This window comes from Elephantulus edwardii, unplaced genomic scaffold (genome assembly GCF_000299155.1).
Source record: "Elephantulus edwardii isolate Elephantulus edwardi_28Jun2011 unplaced genomic scaffold, EleEdw1.0 scaffold00062, whole genome shotgun sequence".
In the NCBI taxonomy this organism is placed as follows: domain Eukaryota; kingdom Metazoa; phylum Chordata; class Mammalia; order Macroscelidea; family Macroscelididae; genus Elephantulus; species Elephantulus edwardii.
In genome coordinates, this window is record NW_006399812.1 from 5,734,909 (window position 1) to 5,759,569 (window position 24,661).

The 24,661-nt window shown below is 36.7% G+C and overlaps 1 protein-coding gene across 1 annotated transcript in view; it reads right to left on the minus strand.

Annotated features, from left to right (window-relative positions):
• MYCBP2 (MYC binding protein 2, E3 ubiquitin protein ligase) overlaps window positions 1–24,661 on the minus strand; it is a 377,715-nt gene that overhangs the window by 285,669 nt on the left and 67,385 nt on the right. The window contains exons 4-5 of the mRNA XM_006887864.1: window positions 12,779–12,932; window positions 4,258–4,454 (exon numbers count right to left, since the gene is read on the minus strand). Coding sequence (XP_006887926.1) covers window positions 4,258–4,454; window positions 12,779–12,932 — 351 coding nt within the window. The remainder of the gene's footprint in view (window positions 1–4,257; window positions 4,455–12,778; window positions 12,933–24,661) is intronic.

Consider the following 24,661-nt stretch of genomic DNA (forward strand, 5'->3'; position numbering starts at 1 on the left):
TTGTGCATGTTGTTAAGCGGAACAAGACCTTGGAAAAAGACATTGTGCTTGGAAAAAAGTACAGGGTCAGGAAAACTCTCAGTGAAACAAAGTGAAAAAAGTCACTGTAAAAATGAGCCTGAGCATGGTTAATATTGTGATGATGGTGCAAGGCAGTGCAAAGTGTTGATCTGTTCACTGGGTTGCTGTCAGTAGTAGCTGAGGTGACTGCGTCTAACAACCGCATGTGCACATATTTTACAACAGACAATACAGCAGAGTCACTTTCATGTTAGGTTTTGGTTTTTTTTGTTTTTTTTTAAATCTCGAATCAATAATTGTATCATTATTACATTTGCTAAGTTTCCTCAATATGTATACCTATTACTCTGATTCTTCTCAAAAGGCTTATCATAGTATTTCTAATTTTCACCCTCAGTAACCTGGATTTCCTTCTCCCATCTGGACTGGTTGTTCCATGGGCTTTCCAAGCTTTCTGACTACTATATGTGTACACAGAAGGTAAAATTATTTTAACACCTTGCATGTCCAACAGCAACTTCTATCTTGGACTGATGGCAGGGTTGTCATTTTCCCTCAGAACTATGAACACATTGTTCTGTTATGGTCCAGTTGCAAGTATGCTTTTAAGAAGTGCAATGCTCTGGTTTTATATTTGCATGTCATACCTTGGTATGAATCAATTTTATTTCATGTGTTGCACATTGAGTCTGTGTCTTGTCAATTGGAAAATTTTTATTTCTGGAGTCTACAACTTCTTATAATGTTTCTTAGGCCATTTCCTTCTCTCTACCAAAACCACTATTATATACTGGAATTTCTAGATGTTTTCTCAGTAATAAAATTTTATATTATTTAATTTCTTTTCTGTCTTGCCCTCCCCTCTGGGAAGGTTTTCAAACTGAAATCCTCAACCTTCCTACTTGGAGACGATGAGGTTGAAATAGCATAGAGGAGGGCTCAGAACTGCTGTATGTACAGATGGCTGCTATGAGTTGCAAGCTACTTGATGGTACTTTACAACAACAACATTCTTTCACTTTCAAAAATTATATGTTGATCACTGCTTTTTTAAAAAAATAATTTATTGTTTATTATAGGCAATTTCTTCACTTATCCTTATAAAAAATCTAAAGATAGTTTTCTTAGAGAACTAAACTTTCTCATCTCTACTTTTATCCAATGTTTCTTTTATTATAGTAATTATTGTTTTTGTACATTCTTTCAAAAAGCACTTCATCTTTGTCAATAAAACACTTCACAGTATTCTCAGACTAGCTTTTTGGAAGATGAATTTAGGTATCAATGTTAGTTATGCATTCTCAGGAAGATTTTCCCCTTTCCAAAGTCAAGCCAGTAACTTTTAAAAATTAATTTGGTAGGGGAAGGATCTCTACCAAAGGGTCCATAAAGTACACTGCAAGCTTTAATAGAAGAAATTTTTGGCTGGAGTTTGGGATGGAAAGAAAGAGGAGACCCTATAGAAAAATTTCAGGTGCTGAGCCCGAGACTTTGTAGTTTTGTTAGCCTAATGGATGGGTATAATATTTATCAGAAAGGGTGTGTATATTTTTTCTCCATATTTATTCAATCTCTATGCTGAGTACATTTGTGCCCATTCTGCATAAATGTGAGCCAGGTGAATGTGAAATTATCAAATATTATCATTATTATCACATGCAAGAAAAAGCCGCCAAAAAATAATTAAAAAAAAGCTAGAATACTACATAGAAAACATCAAGAGATGTTGATCTAAAAAGATCAAGATGGATTTAGACGAGGCCATGGGACCAGAGCTCTCATTGTCAGACAGATCCTAGTTGAAAGCAAAGAATATGATAAAAATGTTCATTTGTGCTTTACTTACTATTCAAAGGCATTTGACTGCATGGATCAGGACAAATTACGGCTAACAATGATGTGAACGGGAATCCCAGAGCACTTAGTTGTGCTCATGAGAAACCCATATAGATCAAGAGGCTGCGGTGTAAACAGAGCAAGAGATCACTATTACATGGCTTAAAATAATAATAAATAATAATAATAATAATAAATGTGTACCAGACTTGTATCTTTTCTTCATACCTAATCAATCTGTATGCTGAGCAAATTATTCAACAAACTAGACTCTATGAAGAAGAATGCAGAGAAAGACCCATAAATAACCTACGTTATGCAATAGCACAACACTTCTTGCTAAAAGTGAGTAGGACTTGAAGTGCTTGCTGCAGAAGATCAAAGACTACAGCCTCAACATAGATTGCATCTCAACATCAAGAAACAAAAATTCTCACAACTGGATCAAAAGGCAACATCATGATTGATGGACAAAAGACTGAAACTGTCAATGACTTCATCTTACTTTGATACATAATCAAGACCCTTGGTACTAGCTGTCAGGAGATCAGGAGCCACACTGCACCAGCAAAGTGTACAGTCAGGGATCTCTCCAAAGTATTGAGGACCAATGATGTTAGTTTGAGGACTAAGGTACGCCTGATCCAGGCCATAGTCTCTTCGATCGCTTGCTATGCATCTGACTGCTGGACAATGAATAAGGATGACAGAAGAAGCAATATCTTTAAGCTGTGCTGTTGGTGAAGAGTACCGAATATTCCATGGACAGTCAAAAGAACAAACAGATATGTCTTGGAGAAAAGGTCTAGCCAGAGTGTTCCAAGGAGGCAACAACAACAAAGCTTCAACTCATACACTTTGAGCATGTTTCTAGGAGAGGCTATTCCTGGAAAAGCGGCATCATGATAGGAAAAGTGTAGAGTCAGTGAAAGAGAGGAAGAGCCTCAACCAAATGGACTGACATAGTGACTGCAACAACGGGTTCGAGTCTGTCAGAGATTGTAAGGAAGGCACAGGATAGAACAGTGTTCAGATCTGTTGTTGCTCACAGGGTCACTATGGGTCATATTTGACCGGACAGAACCTTGTAACAACCACATGCTGAACAAATCCTTTCAGAAACTGGACTAAATGAAGAAGAATGTGGAATAAGGATTGAAAGGAAACGGACTAATAAGCTGCATTATGTAGATGATACAACCTTACCTGGAGAAAGTGAAGAAGACTCGGAGCACTTACTATAGAATATCTAAGACTACATACAGTCTTCTATATGGATTACATCTCAACATCAAGAAACTAAAAATCCTTACTACTGGACCAACAGACAATAGCATGATGAAGAAAATACGGAAGTCAAGTATTTCATTTTACTTGGATTCATAATCAACACCTTTGACGGCAACAGTCAGTCAAGAAATCAAAAAACGCATTGCCTCGGGGAAATCTGCTGTCAAAGTTTCATCCTTTAGCTCTCACTTCTTCTCTTATGGGAGGGTTTCTACAAACCTAGTTTATGTACCTCAGTTGTGAGTATCACTATTATTCCTAAAACTGTATAAACATGAATCTCCACGGAAATCTACTAAATTGAACTGTTTAAATTCACTAAAGCAAACAGAAGCTATGAAGGTGGTGCAGAGCCAGATAGGACTTCATTACACTGTATGTACATAGGGCAGATATGAACTGGAGCTGACCTAAAGCCACTGCCACAGCCACTGTCCATTATGTTGGTATAGAATAAATAATTCCTCGGGTTCTTTTACTAAAATTTAACAAAGATTCATACATTTTAAATATATATTTAAGTTTTTTCAGAATTCTGAAAGCCAATCTACAGAGAAGAACTTCAAAACAACTGCAGGAGATAAACATCAAAATTATTAAGGGCCATGAAAAAAAGTACAGGAAGATTCCAGGTCGAACAGAGAACAGAGTAAGATTAGGAGTCAAAATAAAGATTCAGGAGCCTACTCATAATTGAAAAGGAGATTTTGAGATCTCTGAGTAAACCCCAGAAAATGACTCATGCGCTCTGTCTGTTGTCTTTGTCCTACTACCATCAGGACAGAAGCAGCTCTTCAGCTGTCCTGGGTGTTGTCTAAGAGACCAGAGAAAGGCCAAGTATAGGGTCTTTAATTTCTTAATATTTAAAGTGCCCTAAAAAAAAAGAAATCAAGTTTTTATATACAGTGAACTGTACCTTCCTCTACTAAAAGTGGTGAAGCTTATTCCATAATTAAGTTTCAAAACTTAACACACACATACAAACACAAAACTAATTACAGAACGAAACTAAATTAAAAAAATATACTGGACAGACATCATGCCCTATAATATATAACAAATACTTAAAAGCTGAGAAGGAGTCTCTAAACAGCAGTAAATATACAATACCTGAATAGTTTGGCAAGCATGGCTGCCATTGTTTGTGAGGATAGCAGAGATGGCCTGAAGTGTTCTTCCTGTTTCTCCCCAAGAAGCCACCAGACTAAAGAGGCAAGCACAGGAAAGTGCTGTCAGGGACTGTCCTGTGCTGTCATTCATGCCAGTACTTCGAACAGTGATTTCCAAAAGGAGTTGGAAGAGAGACTCTGTAGATGAAATATAATTCAATTTTATTTGTCCAAAATAAAGAACATCATATACATCTTGCTACATTACAAAATATATTTAAGGTAGTATATATAATTACATAAATTCTTTGTAGTTATGCTTTATCCCCCCTAAAAAGTTAAAATATTTATATAACAAAGCCTTAAAGAGCATTTAGTTCAATTCCTCTTTAAGAGATGAGATCTGGGAATTGTATACTAATGAAGGAATTTTTTTTCTTTTTTTTTTTTCTCTCTTCGGAGGGGGAAGCGAGCTGGTAGGGAGGGGTGGGCAGGGAGAAAATTGCGGCAATGAATGAATGGAAATCCAAAACCTCTGTAAAAAAAAAATTTAAAAAAAAATAAAAAAAAAAAAAAGATGAGATCTATCAATGGTAGTTTAAAATATATGTTTCTAAAGGCATTTACGGGGTGAAAAAAAATTCATTCTATTAAATAATAGACAACTCACTGTGCTTACTTTACTATTTAGATTGAAAAGATATATGGGCTTCTTAAATTATTAACTGTCCATAAATGTATATACTTGTAAAATTATAAAATATATCCTACAATATAAAATTTACTTTTCCTTTAACATAACAACACTTCACACCTACAGAGTATTAAATCCATTTTATAACACTTAAAAGCCTCTAAGTTAGTAGGACTGTTATCTTCCTTTAATGAATAATGGAATGAGAAACATAGAAGTTAGGAAAAAATTTCCCAAACTGGAACAAGGGAGAAAAGTGTTTCACTGTTAGTGAAATTAATATTGTAGCATAAAATGTGTACGAATAGATTACTGAGAGTAATTTGCTTTCTAACTTTCACTCAAACTACAATTTTTTTAAGTGTTCCAAAATCTTAAAATCATTTAGTGGTAAAGATGGAAAACTTAACGCAGAAACTTTATCAGAAGTAGTCATAAAAGATTCCCTGGAACAACTCCATCCAAGATGGAATCAGCAGACATCCTCTGGTTATTTCCTGTATTGAATGAAATGTGAAAATACTTAAAAGTGTGAATAATAATAATAAAAAAAGCGAGAGAATAATTAGCAGGATAGAGCGACAGTCACAAAAAGCAATGGCTACAATAAAAAGATGAAAAGATGGAAGCAAGCAAGAAAAAAAAAGTTAATGTACTGTCATTCTCTGAAAATATGTATGATTCACTCAGTAACTCAGAAACATATGAGTCATTTTCAAAGCCATCTTTCCATCATGTTCCATATCTAATCCCAAATTAAGTTTTATTAATTCTATCTCCCTAACTGCAGATTTTCCCATTGGAACGTGTCTCCTTATTTCCTGACTGCTGGTACCAAGGGAGTTAACTGTGGATCAAAGCAAGATGAAGCTATTGACAGTTTCAATCTCCTCTCCATTCATCATGACATAGCCTATTGGTCCAGTGGTAAGAATCTTTGTTTTCTTGACATTGAGACACAATACATACTGAAGGCTGCATTCCTTGATCCTCTGCAACAAGTGCTTCAAACCCTCCACACTTTCAGCAAGCAAGTTGTATCATCTGCATAATGCAGGTTATTCATGAGTCTCCATTCAATCTTGATGTCACACTCCTCTTCACCGAGTCCAGCTTCTTAGATAATTTGCTCAGCATAGAGACTGAACAGTTATGGAGACAGAATACATCCCTGACACACTTCCTTCCCAATTCCAAACCATGCAGTGCTCCATTAACTAACACAAGAGCTTCCTACTCCAGGTATAGGTTTGTCATAAGCACAATCAAGTGCTCTGGGATTTTCATTCTTCTCAATGTCAGCCACAACTCGTCATGATCGACACAGTCAAACTGCAGTTACGGACCTTTGCAAATTACTGAGTAGTGACGTCTGCTTGAGAACTAAGGTGTGTCTGATTCAGGCCATGGTCTTTCCAATTACTAGCTATGCATTTGAGTCCTGGACAATGAATAAGAATGACAGAAGAAGAATTGATGGCTTTGAGCTGTGGTGTTGGAGAAAAGCAATGAACATTCCATGGATGGCCAAGAAAATGAATAGGCATGTCTTGGAGAGGCTGCGGCCAGATTGCTCTTTGGAGCCAGAATGATGAGGCTTCACCTAACATACTTTGGACATATTGCTAGAAGGTGCTATTCCTTGGAGAAGGACATGATGTTGGAAAGGGTGGAGGATCAGCGAAGGAGAGGAATACTCTCAACCAGGTGGACTGAGAGGGTGACTGCTGCAATGGGCTCTTGTGTCAGGAAGTGTGAAAATAGCACAGGACAGGACTGGTTTCAGATCTTTTGTTCTCAGGGTTACTTTGAGTAATACTCAACTTGATGGCACCTAACAACAACAATTTTACTCACTGACTTTTCTTCTTACCTTCATCTCACCACTATCTTTCCAATCTGTTATGTTGTTGTTGTCATCATGTATCATTGAGTTGCCTGGGGCTAATAGTGCCCCTATGAACAACAGCTCTGACACACCTACATTGTCTCCAACACACCTACCCCAATAATCCCAGTTACTCTAACAATCCTTCTCATCTGGGGCTTTTCTTTCTGTGCTGTCCCTTAACCATTCCAAATATAATGTCCTTCTCCAGGGATTTGTCTCTCCTAGCCACATGCCCAAAGTATGTGAGACAGAACTTCAAAATTCTTGCCTCCAAAGAGCAGCCTGGTATGTTCAGTAATCTTCTCCAGTACCACAATTCAAAGGCATCAATTCTTCTACTGTCATCCTTGGTCACAGTACAGATCTCTGTTGCACAGCAAGTAAATGCAAAGAGCATATCCTGAATCAGGCACACCTTAGTCTCCAGACAGACATCATAGCTCTTCACCACTTGTGAGAGGTCCCTGAGAGCAGCTTTCCCCAGAACAGTTCATCGTTTGCTTTCTTGACTGCTGGTGCCAAGAGTGTTGATGGCAGAGCCAAGCAAACTAAAGTTATAAACAACCTCACTCTCTTCTCCATCTATCATAGTGTTGCCAAATTGGCCTCATGGTGAGAATATTTATCTTCTTGATGATGATCTCTTAACTAGACTACTGAAAATATAGTCATAAATTATCTTCTACCTTTCACTTACATAGCCAAAATGAAATCTTAAACCAAAAATATGAGTCATTATCTAAAATCCATGTATCCTTTTGTTATTTCCTTCTCTCTCTCCTTTCCTTTCTCCATTCTCTCCTTATTTCGCTATTCTTCATCTTTATTCCGTACATCCTTTCTTTTCTACACAATCATCTTTCTTCCTTCCATGTTTTCATCTGTATTTCCTTTCTTTCTATTCTCTTCATTCTGTCTGTCCATACTTCTTTTTAATAATTTCAGAAAATGAATACAACATATAGGCAGTGAGACAGTGACCTTCCATCCAATTCCAGTAATAACCAAATTCCTTAGTACAGCCCATAGAACTCATGATCTCTTTCCTGCATCCCTTCATATTGCATAAGTCTTTTGCTCCATCTCTTCACAGACTAATCAAACTAATATTTTTTCAGTCCTTCCTTTTTTCTGCCTCTGAGTCTTTCTATATGCTACCCTTGTCATTTTTCACTATAACAATTATAATCTGACTACTTTCTTTATATCCTGAAACCTCAAATATCACATTGTCAGGAATATAGTTTCTCAGAAGCAAACCTATTTGCTTCACTCCATATGATTAATCCACATTTCTATCCAACTCCCGTTAAATTCCCTATGACAACAATGCTATCTACTGCTCTTCACAACTGTAGCATCAGTCTCTTAGCACAATAGGAAGCACTTCAATATTTCAGTTGAATAAATACATAGCCCAATAAAATTTAGCATACAATTTTGCAAATGTAAACTAAGAATGTATAGTTAAGGGAACAACTGACAATATTCAACCTAATCTTAAATGGAACTGAAACATGGATAAAAGAAAAGTGATTTCTTTTTAAAAGTAATTATGAGTAAATAAAAATTCATTTGTAAAGATAAGTTTTGTGCATACGAATGATCATAATCTAATATTAGATTGCAGGAATAATAAGAAATAACCAAGCATATGGAAAAAAGTTAACTAGATCAAAGGAGAAAGAGCGACAGGCTTCAAAACTAGTAAGATTTTTAAAGAAAAACACCTTGGAGCTAACTAAAAAATATGAAGGACAAATCTCTTGCACGTAAAATTAATGAAAGCAGTACAGCAATTAGAGAGAATTGAAAAAAATAGTAAAAGAGATTAAAGAATTTGATAAAAACAACTGAGATATCATCTTGAAAGAAACAATAGCAAAGTTCAACAGAACAACAAACAACAAATGCTGACAAGGTTGTGAAGAGACTACAACCTTTATTCACCGCTGGTAGAAGTGTAAAGTGGTTTAGCTACTATGGAAGGTAGCTTGGTGCTTCCTTAAAAAAGTTGGAAATAGAAATACCACTTGACCCAGCAATTGTACTAATGGGAATATATATACTCTAAAAGGAGAGTGGATGCTTTTGACAAGCTGTGGTGCTGGAGAAGGGTACTGAATGTACCCTGGACTGCCAGGAAAACAAACAGATTCATCTTGGAGAGGATTAAACCAAGCTGCTCCTTGGAGGCAAGGATTCTGGGGCTTCGTCTGACATACTTTGGACATGTTGCCAGGAGGGACGGGTCCTTGGAGAGGGACATCATGCTTGGCAGGGTGGAGGGACAGCGCAGGAGGGGAAGACCCTCTATGAGATGGATTGATTCAGTGACTGGGGTAATCGGGATGGGTGTGTCAGAGGCGGTGCGGTTGGCGCAGGATAGAGCAGGGTTTAAGGCTGTTGTGCATAGGGTCGCTATGAGTCGGAAACGACTCGATGGCACATAACAACAACAACAAAGAAACCAGAAGACCTAGTAACAACATTTATGATTTTCAAAACCCTCAAATAGTTAACTGTTAATTGTTCAAACATAAATGAGAAATTTCCTATATTTTAAATGAAAACAATCCTGGGATTATAAGAAAAAATTGCCTTGTTTTATTTTTATAGATGATTTTAATTTATAAATATGTATTTTATAAAGTATATTTTTAGATATTGCTTCTTACTAAAATAAAAAAGGAATTAAAAAAAAGAAACCAAAACTGCCATTGAAACAGAGTATGCATTTCCAGGTTTATTGCTGTGTTGTTCATAATAGTAACGAGATGAAATAACCCCAGTTTCCAACAAGCGAATGAATAGAAAAACAATAGTATATTCACACAATGGAATACTATGTAGTGCTGAAAAATAACAAATTGGAAAAAAACATTACACAACATGGGTGACCATGGAGGATACTTTGCTGAGTCAAATGTCTTGGTCTCAAAAGGACAAATACTGCATAATACCACTATTATGAAGCACAACTGACATGGGGCATTGGGAGGAGACCAGGAAAAGAGTAAATCGATAATAAACACTGTATTGGAACGTATGAGGGAGAGAACGGTTTAAATGGAATATATGATTAGGCATCATATGTAAAACAAGGCTCCATAATAAGAGGTACACTGCAAAAAGGAATGGGGGGAGGAGAGGGGAGGTGAGGAGAGGAAAGAAATTGTACAACAATGAACAAATAGTTTTTAAAAAGGAACTGGAGGAGGCTAAGAGGAGGGAGAGGGAAGAAAACGTGCAACAACAAATGAATGAAAATCCCACTTTTCTGTAAACTTTTGTTAAAATAAAAAATTTTATTTAAAAAGGACTTTAAGAAAAAAATGAATGAATTTACCAGTAGATTACATAGAAAACAACTTTTTTCTTGATATTTGAAATTATCTTAAAAAATTGTTAAAAGAATAATCTGTATTGACTGACTACAATTTAAAACATACACTGATAGGAGACAACGGACTAGGAACAAATAAATAACAAGCATGTTCCAGTTAAGAAATAAGAAATACAGAAGGCAACAGATATTTTAAATATTCCAATAATTTGTTAATTCACAAGCAAAGCTAGGTAAAACCATTAACATATATTCAAAGAATATTTCCGTAAAATTTTATCAAAATCCAATCTCATTGAGGAGGAGTCGGAATTGACTAATTGTGATCCTCCACTGGGTTTCCAAGACTGCAAACTGCACAGGAAGAGACTGCTCATCTTCCTCCCAGAAGCACTGAGTAAATTCAAGCTACCAGACAAGACACAAGCATAGCTATTGGGTTAGCAGCACGACTCCCTCCAGACTGTAACCAGATTACGCAGTATATCACAGCACTAATACTGTTTACTGGTGTTAACCACTGTTAGTGCGAATAAAAAGGCGGTGTCTGTTTCTTAATAATATGTTACATGATACATTTTATTCACTAGAAGCATTTAATATTATCTAAAAGGAGGTGGGTTACTGTTTTTAAATATCTTCCATTTATTTTAATGGCAAGAATAATTAGTATCCTCATCCCACTAAAATAAAACAAGAAAATAATTCAACTTAGAGGTAAAATGTTATATACAATTTGAAAACCAAAAGATATAAAAGTCTTATATGTGACATCAGCAGTAATGATATTCAGACCAACAGCATTAGCAGGGACCTTATTAAAAATTAAAAACTCAAATACACTGTCATCGAGTTGATTCCAATTCATAGTAAACCACCACTGGATTTCTGAGGCTATAAATCTTAAGGAAGGAAAATGTCCATCTTTCTCTCTTGGAGATACCAGTGGATTTGAACTACTGAGAACACACAGCCTCTGGTTAGCACTATGACTGCTGTTGTGTACTGTCAAGTTGGAACCAACTCATAGGTGACTCTCTGATGGGTTTTCACAGGCAGTAAATCTCACTGGAGGAGAATGCCCATCTTTCCCCCATGGCATTATGACAAGAAATGCAAATTATTCAGTCCTAGTCCAGATCTACTAAATTAGAAACTTTTTACGCAGGGTCTAGATAACTCTGATCCATACCAATGGTTAAAAGTACAGTTTTGAACTTTGCTTATGATACCAAAATAATCTAGAAAACTCTAGATTCTTTGAAGGCCTGTGGTTAACACCCAAGAAGAGAAATTGCTAAATGTATAAACTGCTGCTTCCTTTGTACACATTGTTTACGCTTAGGTCAATAGCATGAAATTATTAAAATTAAAACATCATTTAAAAAAGCAAATACATCTAATGGAAGTTGCTACTAATTCAACAAGCTTCATCCATAATATAAAGAATAATATTTGGCATATAAAAAAAAGAATGATGGACAAGTGTTAGAGCTATGTGTTCTTTCCTTTTGGAAACAAACACCTGAAAACAAATTAAAGATTTAAAATTTTTTTTAAGAAAGAAAAATTCCTCTACTAAAAAAGAAATTGTGTTGCCTCAGTACCATTCATTTTTTTCCCCTTCCTATTTTTAAACTACATATGAATCCAAGGTAATACTTAAAGTCAGAAAGGCTGAATATTATTCATTTGGGGCCAAGGGTAATAAAGACATTTGGAAGCAGGAGTGGCATCCACTTCCTAAATAACATGCCTCCGGAAATTCTATGAACTTCGATAAATGTTGATAGCTGTAGAGAGGCTTCAGGCCTTTTGTTCATAGGGTCACTATGAGTTGTGCTCTACTTGAAGGCAATCAACAACAACAACAACAAAACCAAGACTATAAGGATTGAGGATAATCTCTAGTTTCCAAGAATTTATGGGAGCTTTTCCACCTTGTCATCATAATCATGAAGAAATATCTGTGCATAATCAGTAATTAACCTTTTTTTATGATAAAAATACACATAACAAAAACACATCAAGGAAGTGACAGTTACTATCATCATGCTGTGGAACTATTACCATTATCCTTTTCTATTCTACTGCCATTAGCAACAACTCCATGCCCCTAGATGATGACCCCATTGCCTCATCCCACCCAACCCTGAAAATCCCTTTGGTCTTTTTTATCTATGCATTTGTTTATTTCACAGTATTTGTCCTTTTGTGGATGACTTATTTCAGAAAGTACAGTATTTTCAAAGCTCATTAATGTTGTAACATGTATCAGAACACCATTTCATTTTATGGCTGAGCAATATTACATATATATGCCACATTTTATCTACACCATGATCTGCTGATGGAGATTTGAGCTCTTTTCAACATTTAGGTAATACGAATAGTTGCTGCATTGAACACTGGTATACAGTCTGAACTCTTAAAAGTATAAATTTAGGGAAATATAATTAGTAAATACATGAAAATTTATATCCTTATTGTTTCATTTCCATAATTAAAGACTGCACTCAACATTGCTGTATGTGTTTCTAAGAGAAGCTATTTAGCTTAAAACTCATCACTGAGTTAATCTGGGCTCTTACCTAGGACTTCGGGAGGTTCTGACTGCAGACCTTCTGGCTGCTGACCCTGAAGTACATTCAGCAGGGCTTGGAGGCTCCTGAGACAGAGGGACTGATGAGAAAACCGTGTCTCCTTGATCAATTCAAACACTTCACAAAGTCCAACCTCAATAATCTACAGAAGATGGGAGGGAAAATTCACAAAGTTCATTTGATTCTATTCAAGTAAAATGCAACAATATCTTTTGCCAAAACTCACACTCCTAGTTTTTACTAGAAATAGCTAACAAAGTGTAGACAGTGAAAATATTAGAAACTATTACTGATAGATGATGTTCTTTTAGTAGAATTATCACAAAATAAGAATTCAAAGCTGCTTAAAATATTACTGGTGTTTCATTCTAATTAACTTACCGTTCTTCTTCAGGATCAAGAGAACTGCAGAGCTCAGTCTGTAGTATTAAGTAAATAAATCCATACTGAAGGAGTCAAAGAGTAAAATGTGCTGAATTCCTAAAAAGGATATACTTTTACAGGACCAATTTTTAAAAATACCGACAATGAAACACTGTTGAACAGCAAAGCCAAGATCTTTATTTAGTGGTTTTAAACTTTTTAAATTGAGTTGTGTGTACGTTTACAAATCATCTTATTTTGTAAATCAATCATTCATGGACATTTGTTTCAATAACATCATTTACAAAACACACAAATGTCTGATAATCCACTCATTCCAGTCTTTTCCTTCACTCATGTTAATGAGTGTTCATCATCTGTGAATCTATCCCTCCTACTTATCTTTTTCCTGATAACTAACTATATTAGAATAACTTTTCCATGTTAATGTTTCTTTATATTTTTTAAAATTTTATATTATTTTGCTTACAGAGTTCGTATACATTGTGCTTCACACTGTTCTTCATTAATATTGTGTTTTATACAATCAATCTCATCACCATTGGACCTTGTCCTTGTCTTTTCACCTAGATCCTTCCTCTTTCCTTCACTCTCCCTTCACCCACCAAACTGTGCAACTCTGTGGTTCTGCCCCTGCCTCTCCTCACCTCTCTGCTCCCACTCCTTCCTCCCTGGACCCCAACACACGTTTTACTAGTTATCTTTCTATTTTTACAATAAAGGTCTAATGCAGTATTTTTCCTAATGAGACTGAGTTTACTCAGCATAATGCTCTCTAGTCTTTCCTCAGTTCTGTATTATTTTCTGAAATTGTTGTTCCTGAGTACTGCATAGTATTCTATTGTGTGAATGTACCACAATTTCTCAATCCATTCAGTTGTGGCTGGACACCGTATATAGTGTGTGTCCTTCTGTGATTGACTTATTTCACTCAGTATAATGTCCTTGACTACCAAAAGAACAAACAAGTCTGTCTTGGATAGGGTAAAACCAAGCTACTCCTTGGAAACAGTTTTTGAAGCTCCATCTCACACACTTCGGGCAGGTTGTTAGAAGGGACCAGTCCTTGGAGAAGGATATCATGAGTGGAAGGCTGGAGGGACAGCACAAGAGAGGAAGATCCTGGAGGAGATAGATTGACACAGTTACTACGTAATGGGAGTAGGTGTGTCAGAGACAGTGAGTTTGGCTCAGGACAGGACAGAGTTCAGAGCTACTCTACACAGGGTTGCTATGATTTGCAAGCAATTCAATGGCACATAACAAGTACAACAATGTCCTCTAGACTCATTCATGCCATGTAGTGCTTCACTAAGTTTTAATTGTTGGTCAATGCCTGTACCACAATTTCTTTATAGATTCCTTTGTCAATGGGGATTTTGGTTATTTCCAGCTTTGCTATTGTGAACTAAGCAGCAAAAGACATAAGTGTGCATTTATCATCATCACAGCTCATCTTTATAAAGAATATATTTAAGAAGTAGGAAACTGGATAAAATGACATTTCTATTGTCACTGTTTTAAAGAAAAGTCAAATTGTTTTCCACAGTAGCTGCACCATTTTACACTGTGCAGCCAACACAAAGGTACAGAGTTTGAATCCTCTAGCTGCTCCAAGAGAGAAAGATGGGTAATCTCCTATCATGCAATTTACTCCTCTGAAAGATCATTAGACGGTCAGCTGTAGTATTCGACATAACACAGTAACATCAACCAGTAGCGTGAGTTCCAATTTCATTACACTCTTGCCAGCATTTGTTGTTTAATGCATTATTGAATTTTGCTGTTGTTGTTATGGTGGTATCTCACTGCTGTTTTGATATGCATCTCTGTAATAACTGGTGTTAATTTTTTGGTGGGGTACAGTGACTCTGTATATTCCTTCCATCTTTCTTGATGCCTCCTGCAACATTCACTATTTTGTCATAGAATCCTTCACGGTTGCACCTCATTGAGGCTTGAATTTGTTCTTAAAGTCTTTCAGTTTGAAAAATGCTGAGTGAGGTTCCCCTTCAAGTTTCCAGCACTAAACTATTTCAAGAAGTAGCATATTCTCTCAAGAAATAATTGTCCTGAAGGAAAACTTTCAAGCTTCACTGAAGGCATTAGAAAAAACATCCCAAAAATTGATGGAATACCAATTGAGGTGTTTCAACAAAGAGATGTGGCCCTAGAAATGCTCAATAGCATATGTCAAGAAATTTGGAAAACAGCTACAAAGTCAACTGACTAGAAGAGATATATATTCGTTCCCATTCAAAAAAAAGATGATCCAACAGAGTAAAAGAAATTACCAAACAGTATAATTATGAGGACCCAAGGGGGTTAGAGGTAGGAGGGGTAAGGGTTGGTAGGGGTGAAACCACAGGATTGCTCAATTTGGTGGGTGAAGGGGAGGGGTGAAAGAAATGGGAAGGATCTGGCAGGGACCTGAAAAGACAGGGTAAGGATGGGCATGATCCAATGGTGATTAATTTAAAAAACATAATGAGAATGATTGAATGAAACACATGTGAATGAAGAACAATGTGAAACACAATGTATATGAACTTTGTAAGCAAATGAACATAAAATTTAAAAAAAAGTTATTCTTTTTTTCCCCAGTGATTTTTCCCCAGGTTTTTTTTTCATTACAATTACTTATAATGAAATTTTACAGAGATGTTGGATTTCCATTCATTCACTGTTGCACTTTTCTCCCTGCCCATACCTTTCCATTTCGCACTTCTCTTTGAAAAGTAAAAGTAAAATTCTTTCATTGTTATACAATCCCTCCTAAATTCACTCCACTATGCAGCCTTCATCTGGACTCATGTTATGACAATAATACCTAATCAAAGAGACTAAAATGCACCTGATATAGGCCATGTTCTCTGTCATTACTTGCCATGCATCAGAGAGCTGGACAATGACTAAGTATGAGAGAAGGAGAGTTGATGCCTTTGAGTTTTAGTGCTGTAGAAGAGTACTGAATATACCATGGACTGCAAGAAGAACAAACAAGTTCATCCTGGAGAGGGTGAAGCCAGGCTGCTCCTTGGAGGCAAAGATTCTGAAGCTTTGCTGACATACTCTGGACATGTTGCAAGGAGTCCTTGGAGAGGGATGTCATGCTTGAGAGGGTGGAGGGACAGTGCAGGAGAGGAAGATCCTCTATGAGATGGATTGATTCAGTGACTAGGGTAAGGGAGATAAGTGTGTTGAAGTTTTAAGACTGGCAAGGAACAGAGCAGGGTTTAGGCCTGTTTAGGTCACTATGAGTCACAAGTGACTTGACGGCAATTCCAAAAACAACTACAACAAATTCATTTCAAATAGTTCTCTCCCTCATCTGTTTCAATGCAGTATACATAGTTTATCCCATCTTTCTCAGTCTCCCCCCAACTCCGATGTCACTCCCATTTTACAACAGTGGCACTATGCTGTATTCGTCCTTTTGTGACTAAGATATTTCACTCAGCATAATGTCCTCCAAAGTCATTCATTTTGTATATTTCATGAGTTCCTTGTTTTTCAATGCAGCATAGTATTCCATGTGTAACTATAGCACCGCTTCTCTATCCATTCGTTTGTTGATGGGCACTTGAGTTGTTTCCAACTCTTTACTATTGTAAACAAAGCAGCAATATACATGGGTGTGCATATATCTGCTTGAGTGGCAGTTCTGGTTTCCTTAGGGTATATTCCCAGTGAAATGGCTAGGTCGAATGATATTTCTATTTGCAACTTTTTGAGAAAGCACCATACTGCTTTCCATAGGGTTTGCACAATTTTACACTCCCACCAATAGTGAATAAGGGTCCCAGTTTCTCCAAAACCTCGCCAGCATTTGTTGTTTGCTGCTCTGTTGAATTTTGCTAATCTTACTGGGGTGAGATGTTATCTCATAGCTGTTTTGATTTGCATCTCTCTTAGAGCTAGGGATTTTGAACACTTCTTCATGTGTTTTTTCTGCCATCTGAATGTCTTCATTGGTGAAATATCTGTTCATAGCCTGTGCCCATTTTGCAACTGGGTAGTTTACCTTTATCTTGTTGTGGTGCTCAAGTAGTCTAAAAAATCTAGATATAAGTCCCTTATCAGACATGTCATTGCCAAATATTTTCCCCCAGTATGTGGCTTCCCTTTTTACCCTGCTAGAGAAGTTTTTGGATGTGCACAGGGATTTGATTCTTAGAAGATCCCCTTCATCTATTTTATCCTCTTCTGGTTGTAGGTTTTTCAGGATGCTTGGAAGACTGTTCATGTTGTGGATTAGGACTTCTAGGGTTCTTCCAAGCTTTTCTCTAATGAAGTTTATGATCCTTAGTTTTATCTAAGGTCCTTGATTCATTTTGAGTTGATTTTTGTGTATGGAATGAGGTGTGGATCTTGCTTGAGTTTTCTGCATAGATTTCTGAGGTTGTGTCCTTTCTATATACCTATTCAATCCATGTGCTGAGGAAATAATTCAAGAAGATGGGCTATATAAAGAAGAATGTGGACACAGCATTGGAGGAAGACTCATTAACAACCTGCACCATATAGATGATACAACCTTGATTGCAGAAAGTGAAAAAGACTTGAAGCATTTGCTGCAGAATATTAAAGGCTACAGCTTCTAATGTCCTTTATATCTCAACATTAAGAAAAAGAATCCTAATCATTGGGCCAACAGACAACATTATGATAGATGGAGAAAAGAACGAAGCTCTCAACAATTTCATTTTACTTGAATCCACAATCAATACCCATGATAGCAGAAGTTAAGACATCAAAAGAGTTCTTGCTGTTGGGAAAATGTGCTGCCAAATACCTCCTAACGTGCTAAATGACAGCAATGTCAGCTTAAAAACTAAGGTGCACTTGACCCAAGCCAAGCCATAGTATTTTTATTTGCTTCCTATGCATTTGAGAGTTGGTCAATGGAAGAAAGATGAAGAATTGGACTGAATATTTCACAGACTGCCAAAAGACTAAAATAAGAATAAAATGAATCCTTATTCATTATCCAGCTCTCAGATGCATTATTGCTGTTTAATGTACAGTTGGAATTAACCCACAGCTGACCTTCCGGCAGGTTTTTCGAGGCAGTTTATCGCATGGGAGGAGACTGCCCATCTTTCTCTTGTAGAGCAACTGGTGGATTCGAATCATGAGCCTTTGGGACTGCCACACAGCTTCTTACCACCAGGTCACCATAAGCAAGTGATTAAAACCACCAGGGCCTATATTAGGCACATCTTAGTCCCCAAACTGACATCACTGATCCTCAGTAATTATACAGAATTTCTACTCATTATACACACTGCATGGTATTTTTCCAGTTGATATTTAATTTTCCTGAAACAAACAGAAAATAAAAAGTGCTACTCAAAAGTAATTTGCATATGCACTTAGGAAATACGAAATCTGACAGATGACATTTGGCGAATGTGTGAATGTGTGGACATGGTGTTGTTCTCAGGTCTTATCAAGTTGACTATGACCTGTCATGCTCAAGCCCATTGTGGTGGTCACTGGGCTTGTGTAGGTTGTGTATGCATACATATCAGCAGGTAACTTACCAAATCTTGACAAAATAGACTTTACTGAACAGGTTTCTGAGCTGTTTTTCTTTTCTTTCCTCACTGTGTACCACTGAGTCAGATCTGATTGGCACAGGAGGAGACTGCCCCTCCTTCTCCAGCAAAGCATCTGGCGGATTTGAACTGTGCACCTTCAGGATTGCAGGCTACGGTGTTTTTCTATTACATATGTTAACAGGAAACTCTGATAAGCTACACACTACTGGATTTTAGTGAGTTATAGAGTCATACAAATAAAACTTTAGTCACAATGATTGAGACAAAGAATTTCCCACCTGTTTGGGTAAAGCACTAAGAATGCTACCGATCATTTCTATTTTGGGGGTGTTTTTATTTGATTTTTTCTCGTCAGTAATGAGAAAATAAATTCTTTTTCTAAATAGTAATATGTAATAAATATATAACAAAGTAAAAGTGAACCTCAAGTTTTCCAAACATTAAGGAAATATTTCTATTTCACTTTAAATTATTAAGACAAAAGTGTTCTGAATTAAGTCTTTTTTATGAGGTTAGAAAACATATCCTGTCATATATATGAACTTGCAAACTGAACTTTAAACTTTGAAGCCTGTCTTACAGGCAAAACTACATCTCACATACTTTGGCTAGGTTGTCAAGAGGGGTCTGTCCTTGGTCATCATGTAGGGAAAGGTGAAGAGTCAGAGCAGGAGGACCTTCAACAATACAGGATGACACACTGACTTTTAACAACAGCCTCGAATACACTGGAGATCATGAGGATATCACAGGGCAGATTAAGGTTCAGATTTGTTGTTCACAGGGTAGCTATGTGTTGTAGCAGACTTGATGGCATATAACAATAACAATTACTAGTAAGAAGATAAAAACTATATACTTCTTCAAATGCAACATGATCTCATCATATAGAAATATATTCTTTCATATGTGTACAGAGAGGGGAAGAGCTGACAAAAAAGCAGAAAAATATGTATAGAGAAAAAAGAAAAATATGTGAAAACAAATTCATTGCTCTTGACTTATTAACTATATAACACACTAAGCTTCAATATTTTTCTGTAACTATAACCTCTTAACACACTGTTTCCTTTCATTTCTCCTCAGAATAAACTTTGTAAAGTGCATTATGTATTACTACTATGTTACTATTGTGTACCATCAAGTCAGAAGTCACCCACACAGGAGACTGTCTTTCCTCCTACAGAACAGCTCTTAGATTCAAAATACCTGCCTTTGAGTTGGCAGGGCAACTCCTTACTAACCTGTAGTGACCTTCCATTCATGTTTTCAAGGCTGTAAATCTTTATGGGAAAGACTGTCTAATCTTTCTCCCTCCGAACAGCTGGCCTTCCTTTCAGTTAGCAACACACCACCAGTGGTCTTTCACAGGCATGAGAGAGATGCAAGTCAAAACCACAATAAAATACAGATCTACTCACACTTAAAATGGTTAAAAGGAGCTCTGCTGGCATAATCCGTATGGAGGTGCTCTACTAACACAAAGGTGGAGCCTCTCTGGAGGTTCAAGTCCATCAGTGGCAGTGGCTCCTCAGGAAAAAGAAAGGCAATCTCTTCCCATGTGGTCCACAGTCTTTGAAGCCTAAAGGAAGGTCAGCTACAAGCTGGCTCTGACTCAAAGGCAAGATATGAGTCATCTCTTTCTGAAAGTGTCTCCCTTTTGTAATAAACTCTGCTCTGTAAACGTTCCTCTGTCTTAAGAATGTTCCTGTCTTTAAGGATATATATTTATATACACACACCTGCAATATCTGTGTGTGTGCATGCATGTTAAAAGCTGTGTGTGTTGACAATGTGTGTTAAAGAGTATGTGTGTGTGTCTATGAGAGAGAGAGAATGGTTAAGATAGAAAAGAGCAAGGATGAGGAGCAGAAAATAAAAAATGATGGCAAAGGCATGGAGGAAATTGGAATTCTTATTGCTGATAAAAATGTAAAATTGTATAATCACGGTAGAAAACAGTTTGTATTTTTCTCAAAAATACAGAAATACCACGAGACTCAGTAATTTCACTTCTACATATATATTTTAAAAATTTAAAAGCAGAAACTCAAGATACTTATGTATCAGTGTTGTTGCTGTGTACTATAGAGTTGGAACCAACCCATAGCTGACCCTACAGTGTGTGTTCAGAAGCAGGTAATCACATGGAGGAGACTACTTATCCTTCTCTGGCAGAGCAACTGGTGGCATCAAACTGCATGCCTTCAGGATTGCAGCGCAGCTTCTTACCACTACAGCTCAATGTTTATATAAAAAGATAAGGCAAATACATATAGAACAATGTTAATTAAGAGTTAGCAGGGGCAGAGAAAAGGAATTAAAGGGGATTATTGCTTTCTGAGTACTAACTTACTTTACAGTACTAGAATAATCACCCATTTTTGATAAACGGTAGGGCTGCACAAAAGATTGATGCAATTTATGCCAGTAGGTTGGATACCTGTAAAAAGCTGAAATGGCAAAAGTTGTGTGACAGATGGCATTACTGACAAAAACAAACCAACACAAGGAGTAGGTTATGTGCAAGCAAACATCTCAGGAGTTCTGGCTTCTTGGCTTGGAGTCTTCGAGGTCATGATTTTCATGCGCTCTCCTAGTTAGCTTGCCTACTATTACATTCTAATAGTTCTGTTCAACCTCCTAATGTATTGGGTAGTATCTGGGATCTTAAAAGCTTGTAAACAGCTATACCAAAACCAAAATCAAACTAGTTTCCCATGAATCAAATCTGACTCACAGTAATTCTATAAGACACAGAAAACAGACCCCCTAGGATGCTGTAACCTTCATAGAAGTAGACTATGATATCTTTCACCTTCAGAGTAGGGAGGAGTTCTGACTGATAATTAATGTTAGAAGTTGAATGTTGAAACATGATGCTTCTAGGACTCCTCAGGTGCAATAACCAGTATACATCTGCCTGGAGCAACAGAGGATGAAGGGTTCAGAACCAGAAATGGGGCATGTGGTTAGTAGCCTCTATGAACAGCTGCTTCTTTTCCATGAGACTAGAATTAGATGGTGCCAGGCTGCCACAAATGAACATGTAAATCAAAGATTCTACATAAAAATCCTGCTAGAAACAGGGGAAAAAATATAGAAAAAAAATCAGGACTCCAGATTTTCTGGAACAATGGCAGCTGGATGAAAAAAATCAAGAATTTGTAAATTCTCATGGACCCCAGGCTTTCGGGAGAAAAGGCAGCTGGATAAACTAGCAAAACATTTGAGTGAGATAATCTTTAAACCTTAGAAAAAAGTGTTCTTAAATATTCTTTAAAGGAAACAATAATTTAGATTAATGTAAAGAATGTGCTTTCAATATCTATCTATATGGGATCAAAACAATCTTGTTGTTATATGCCATCAAGTTGCTTGTGACTCACAGCGACCCTATGTATAACAGCCCTAAATCCTGTTCCATCCTGTACCAACCTTACTGTCTTTGACACACCTATCACCTTTACCCCAGTTACTGAATATAGCCATCTCATCGAGGATCTTCCTCTCCTGTGCTGTCCTCTATCCTCCCAAACATGATGTCCCTCTCCAAGGACCAGTCCCTCCTTGTAACATGTCCAAAGTACGTCAGACGAAGCTTCAGAATCCTTGCCTCCAAGGAGCAGCCTGGCTTCATCCTCTCCAGGACAAATCTGTTTGTTCTCCTAGCGGCCATGGTAGTGACTCTTCTCCAGCAGCACAGTTCAAAGGCATCAATTCTCTTTCTATCATCCCTAGTCATTGTCCAGCTCTCTGATGTGTAGTAAGCAATTGTGAAGACTATGGCCTGGATCATGTGCACCTTAGTCTCCAGACTGACACTGCTGTTCTTCAGTAATCTGGAGAGGTCCCTGACAGCTGAATTTCCCAATGAACTTCATCTCTTGATTTCCTGACTACTGTACCAAGAGTGTTGATCACGGAGTCAAGTAAACTAAAGCTGTTAACAATCTCAATCTCTTCACCATGCATAATGATGCTACCAACTGGCCCAGTAAGGAGAATCTTCGTTTTCTTGATGTTGAGCCTCAATCCGTATTGAAGGCTGCAGTCCTTGACCTTTTGCAGCAAGTGCTTCAGGTCCTCTTCAGTTTCATCAAGCAGGGTTATGTCATGTGCATAACTCAAAAAAATGTAAACAGTGTTGATGTACATGAAGAAACTGCTGAGCTGGTGTATGTTCTCAGTAACAACATAAAAATAAAGCAGGTATTTTTAAAAATTCTATTAACTGTAAAATTTGGAAAGATTTAGAAGACCTGAAAATCAGGCTACAAAAAGGACAGCTTAATCTGAAAGAAAGAAAAAAATTGAGGGGAGGGGGAAACAATACAGAAATATTATGGTAAAATAAAAAAAAAAAAATTTTTTTTAAAAATCAACAATTAGTAACTCAGCACACATTTAAAGACATGATCATAGTCTACATGAAAGGCAAATTAGGTTTCTATTCTAATCATGAAGTAGAGAACATAAAATTAAAATGATACTTCCTCAAATAAATACGGTCTTATGAGGAGAAAAAAGGAGTGGAAGATAAACTTCAGATGACAAAGGAAAAAGGGACACACACACACAAGCATAAAGGTAAGGCAACAGAGAAAAAGAAGAAACTGAGATAAGCAACAGGAGCCTTTGGAATAGAGGTACAAAAAGGTTCTAAAGCAAAGGAAATACCAATGTTTTCACCGAGTCTCAAATGCCCATCACCTTCAATCTAAACGTCCCATGTTTGTGTCAGCCTTGCTTGTCTTTTAAAAGCTGCCCAAAACAGTTCCTAAAGGTTCACTCTCCCAAAGTCTGAATTCTTTGGTTTAATGGCATTTCATTGTGTTTTTCCTCTACCTTCATACATCAGTCATCAAGTTACAAATTTCCCAAAGCTTTTATTTCCTTGGTCATAAGGTATTTGTTATAAATTTAAAAATTCCTTCAAAAGTAACTAGCCCTTCCTGACAACATGGCCAAAGTATATATTTGATGAAGTTTCACCGTCCTTGCCTCTAAGAACTCAGGTTCCACTTCTTTTGACAGGTTTCTTTGTTCTTTTGACAAGTGTATGGGATACTCAGCACTATTCTCCAACACCACAATTTAAAGGCATTGATTCTCCTGTCATCCTTATTCACTGTCTAACTTTCACATGCACAGGAAACAAATAAAATTATCATTAAAAGTTGGAGGAAAAAATAAGGAGTATAGGTCCTCTCTTTGCTATTGACTGCAAATACTGAAATTTATTGCAAAGTATTTTGTGCATAAAACTAACATAACAACATGTAAGTTTTCAGAGTATAATTTTTTATCAGTTTATTAAAAATCATACATGAAACACTGATGAGAAATCATTTAAAATATACCTTTAGAATATATATTTAGAAAATAATATGCATAAATAATTTCGGACCCTTAACATTTTCAAATATGTTCATATGTTTCACTTATTCATCTACTGAAAATGCTAACTACATAAACAATGTAGAAAAAATACTGCATATAAAGTAACACTGTTGTTGTTGTTGTTATTGATTGCTGTCAAGTTGAGCATGACTCATAGAGATCCTATGAACAAAAGACCTAAACATTTCTATAACTACTGTCATTTCTCAAAGTTTACAGTTTCCAGAGGCATGTTGTTTATGAAGTGAATGCCACTCCTGCTTCCAAACCTGCCTTAAACTGAGAGTTACACCAAACACTATCCTCCATGAGTAATCGTTATGCTATTTGACACCCTAATGGCACAAGGTTCAGCATCACAGCAACCTCGGCACAGCCTATTGACGGAAGAGTGCTGTACCACTAGTACATTAAAAGTAACATAGAATCTTAAATTATAGAAATACTTAACAGAGTAGAAGAAGTACAGTGTTTCCTCTATATTTCTACAAAACTAGTTGGTTTATAGGTTTCTGATAAA